Source organism: Lotus japonicus, chromosome 1 (assembly GCF_012489685.1).
Source record: "Lotus japonicus ecotype B-129 chromosome 1, LjGifu_v1.2".
NCBI lineage: Eukaryota > Viridiplantae > Streptophyta > Magnoliopsida > Fabales > Fabaceae > Lotus > Lotus japonicus.
In genome coordinates, this window is record NC_080041.1 from 100,533,171 (window position 1) to 100,538,031 (window position 4,861).

At 35.3% G+C, this 4,861-nt stretch overlaps 1 protein-coding gene across 1 annotated transcript; it reads right to left on the reverse strand.

Annotated features, from left to right (window-relative positions):
- Positions 1-2,484: 2,484 nt before the first annotated feature.
- Positions 2,485-4,599, reverse strand: LOC130728417 (cyclin-U4-1-like). Its single transcript, XM_057579884.1, has 2 exons — positions 4,129-4,599; positions 2,485-2,940 (listed from the first exon to the last, which is right to left on the reverse strand). Exons 1-2 carry the CDS (start codon positions 4,467-4,469, stop codon positions 2,658-2,660), a joined length of 624 nt encoding a protein of 207 aa, XP_057435867.1. The 5' UTR covers positions 4,470-4,599; the 3' UTR covers positions 2,485-2,657.
- Positions 4,600-4,861: the final 262 nt, after the last annotated feature.

The window sequence follows — 4,861 nt, forward strand, 5'->3', positions numbered from 1 at the left end:
ATTAATAAGACCACTTCCCTCCACCACCACCATCACTGTAATCGTCACCACCATAACCGCCACCACCCCTGGCACCAGGTAACCATCGCCACCTCCGCCGTCACCATTGGATAGTACCAACGCCCACCACCTCTGCTACCTAACCTATCTATCATCGTGTCACGTGACCATTCATTGTCGTAAATTTACAAATTGGAAAATAGCTTATATAAAGTAGTTTTTTCAGGCTTTGTTTAGATCTCCATAGTCCACAAACATACACCACTTGCCATTACCCTGTTATACTAAATCTCCCTTATAAGCCCTGCTTTTAATAACACTAATACTTGTTCTTCAACTACCAATTCTACACTACCTTGCATTAATTGTTGCATTACTTGGGAGACTTGGAAAACCAGGAATTCAATGTGTACTTTTATAAACAGGGGAGTCCTAATCCCCTTAATTAGCTGCTGTGACCAAATCCTTAATCATAAAATCGAATGCCAACGAACAATTATAATAGGTAATGGCAGTCAAAGTGGATAAATTTCAGTACTTTTTTTTCACCTGGGCATCCAACTCAAATTTTTTCATTCTCTTTTTTTTTTTTCTGTTAAATTTGCTGAGTTTCGTTGAGTGGAGTTTAAGGAGAAAGTTCAATTGTGACAAGAATTTTAAAATATTTCATAATTACATTGTTAGTGTAGAAAAGCATTATTAAATGAGGTAAAATCCAAGTGGTTTTATAAAAGAAACTTATGATGTAAAATTTCACGTTAAATGAGGCCTCTCATATTTGTTTGATTTGTGCTTGATGAGATGAATCTAACCAAATCACTATAACAATGTTGATTGAAGAGGAACGATAAAACTCCGGTGAGGAAGGACAGCTAGCTTTGTGGCGGTGTGGAGGTGAAACTGTCATCTGGTGCGCCCGAGAATGGACTTAGTGAAAACACTCTGACGCTCAAATTAGAAACGTGGGGTAAAAAAGGAAAGTGAGATGATGAAGTAGATAATGTTTACATTATAGAGGTTGGGTTTGTGACATTCGGGGTTGTCATGAGTGTCTGACGCGTTCTTAAGCTCTGTACCCTTGTCTTGGTTGTTGTGCCATAGTCACGTGATGTGACATAAGCTCCCTCGATTTGGCGATCGGTTGTGGGCAACAAGGATGGCATCGCTAGCTAGACGTGGGTGGCGATAGTCATGAAAAGAAGGGCTTGATCGGCATAAGACGATCAAATCCATCCTCAGAACAGTAGCCCCTGACGATGATATTTAGCAAGTATACCAAAAGGTACATAGCGTTGGAAGGGGTCCTGCTTGATCGTGTCTTTTCCCAATCCGAACATTGGACAACCATAAGTTTTTTTATGAAGGTGTCACCAATTCTTTATACGTATGGTCGGGTGAAGGTGTTGGACGACCGAGTTGTTCTTTAGATGATTGGAACCTCTCAGACTCCACCAGGTTGTAGTGAAAGCGAATTTGACTTTCGGAACATTAGCCCCTATCTTTAGATATGCATGACAATGAATACCTAGAGATATGAAAGTTATCAAATCCCACCACCACCAGAACAACAATGCTGATAAAATCATTAGAATAACTATTGTATTTGAACTCTCTAGGGATTGAAATAGAGTCTGTAGAGGTTCTTTTAAAAAATGGTGAGAAGAAGATCATAATTAAATTCATACACAAAATGTAACTGCAAAGGATCATGATCCCAACTACACAAGGATATTGTGACCTACAACATGATCCCAAAGGAACCGACACAAACAGTCAAGTTTTCTGACTCGTGCTGTCTACAGTTGCATGCAACCAACTCATTCTGGTTGTCTATTATTGCAAATCAGCACAACTGTCAACGAATCTTTTAGATTATTTTTTTATATTTGTTTCAAGAACATTTTAAATCAATTTATGGTACACATGTGTCACAAATAGAAAAAGAATATTCATCTCAAAGTTGTTAATGTTAAAATATTCACTTATTAACCAGATGTCAATCTTGAATAGTCGTAAGACAAATCTATCATCACACAATCAGCATATTAAACAATACATGACTTGTAAAATGATTCTTTTCATTCACAAGAGTTAAGAGAAGAGAATTACAATCACTTCCTTAAATGATAAAATGCTAAATTACTTATTATCAATTAGTTTTTCCATTAGGAAATGGAAAAACTTCAAAAAGTAAGTTATATCAAGTTGTTCCTCTAGTCTATGGTGCTCATCATTCTTTTGTCTCCTTACGGCTAAAATGGCTGTGTACACAGCACAAACATTCTGTCCAAAGCGTTGTTAACTGTTTTCTCCTCATATAAATGACAGAGCAAATGCAAATTGTCGAGAAAATCCAAAAGTTGGATAAGAAGAACTAGTCTCAACCATATTAAAAATAACAATTAATTATGTTAGTAGAAACTAAAATGCCAGACTGTAAAGAAAACACAATTATCTGTATAATACCAAAAAATATGACACGAATTCTGAAATAGTAAAAGTAAAATAGTATAAAATTAAGGAAAAGGAAAATAAGAAAAATAATTAGCGACAAAAATGAGTAAGCTGAGGCCACAGGTAAAATAATTAAATTTGCAAGTCTGTAAGTGCTACTCTACAGCTAGATTACATGCATCAAGATAATGCAGGACATTAAATCAAACAGCTAATTGTTGTTGATTTTGATTTTGATGGGAAGATTCGTCCTCATTGAAACATAAATGTGCCTTCACAGATTTTCCTAAACTTAGGGAAGAATCTGTGAAAATTAGAGGTTGCACCAGCATCATTTCTCTTTGGAGATGGGAACAGTAGCCTTGGAAGGTGCCAGGAGTCACATTTAAATTGAAACCCAAACCAAATAGGAAGTCCAGCTCTAGAAAGTTCATCTCTATTGTTGTGATTCCTCCAACTCTTGCATAGTAAGCATTGTTGTAGTACCTGGGGATTTCAAAGACAGACAAAAAGTGAAAACTTAGTTTAATAGCATGAAAATGTTTTAACCACAAGTTTAAATTATGATCCGCAACTGAAATTATGACCGTACTATGAAGATTTCTTTTTAGTTATTGTAACCGCATAATGGTTGCAATTGCAGCTGCATTAGCTGCATTTGTCCGCAATTTCAAGAATCACGACACAACTCTGACTACAAATGTGGATGTAATGACAAAATTTATTTTAGTTGTCGCAACCGCATCAGAATTCAAATTGCAGCAGCATGAGCTACATTTTGCGGGTGCATTAGCTACATTTGTTTGCAATATCAAGGATCACAACACAACTGTGACTACAACTGCAATTTAAAACCAAAAGTTAAAACAAACAAGTCAATTATCAATGAAGTTGCATTTTCCTTTTGTCTCATGGATAAATGTAATAAAAAAATTATAATACAAATATAGTTTTCAGAATTTCATAATTGTGCTTAAAAGTTGGCTTCTGTGAACATGCAATAAATGGTGGAGTCACATGGGTTGGTTGTCTCTTTCTAATGGAAAGCCAGTCTGGACATATAATTATTCACAAGCAAGGCTATGTTCTTTAAAGTAGTGTGGTCGTTTTCACTTTAGAAACTAATAACAGATAAATTGTAAAAGAAAATAAAAAACAAGAAATTTAACATGGAGATGCTCTAACATCCAAGATCTGGTTTACAAGATATTTAAAATTTTGTTTTTCCCCTAGCAGTGAAATACTTCAAAATCTAGAGGGAGAATCAAGGATCCTCTAAGCAGAGGAATGACAGAGCAATTAGGACATTTTTTTGCTTTTCTCTTCTTTATATGTATCTAACAACAGAAAATTCTCATGAAGAAACTCAAGAATCCCCATAATGGTCTTAAATATAATCTTCCAAGTCAATTTACTTCATCAAAGGAACATTCCATAGAAATTGCAAATTGAGGAGTAAACTTCACAATCCATTATCATAAACATTCACTCTATCAACATGTTAGGATCAGCTTATGATTTCTTAGAATCAATTATGGCACCAGGCTAATCAAATCACATAAGTTTCTCGCCATAATGGATTTCGACTTTAGGATCAATTGTAGAAGAATCTCCAAACATGCACTAAACAAAACTTAGCGGTGTCTTAATTCTTAACAACAATATAATACTTACATGTCATCCATGAATTTAGCAGCAACCATAACGCTTGTAATCAGCAACCGATGCACATTGAAGGAGTTGATTGGCAATGAAGGTTGCTTTTGGGTGAAACGATCGAGATAGACATAAGCAACAATGAAACAGGATGGACTGCAATTTGCATACTTGAAAATTCTCTCAAGGTAGCTCTGAATTGAGATGGTGGGGCGAGTCAAGCCATGGAAAACAGAGATCTTTTGGTGTATGAGTTGTTGTTGCTGGTTAAGATCATTGGATTCCGCTACCCTTTTGAGCATAGAGGAGAGAAAAGCTAGAAGCTTTGGCATCTCATTAGGATTCTCAAGCTCTGCCATGAGGAGTGGGGAGCAATTTTAGGTACGAGACTGCTTGAAATTCATGTCTGAGAACATGGATATATATATATGAGGTTTATGTAAGTAAAACTAGTGAAAGAAGTGTGCTATTGTTAAGGGTAGGTGCTTTTCTTGGCCAAAATTCCCCTTTTAATTTAAATTACGAAAATGATTTGTAAACACCCTGTATAGCAAACACGCAACTGACATTTCTTGTTGGAGAGAGGGAGAGGACGAAATAAATATATAAACAAATAGACAAATTTTTCAATGAATATTATACATACTTAAAATAATAAAAGAACGTATAGATATTATACATAAGGAAAAAATTCATTGCGCTAATAATATTAATTTTTATAAATACATATCATAAGGAAATATAGAGTTTC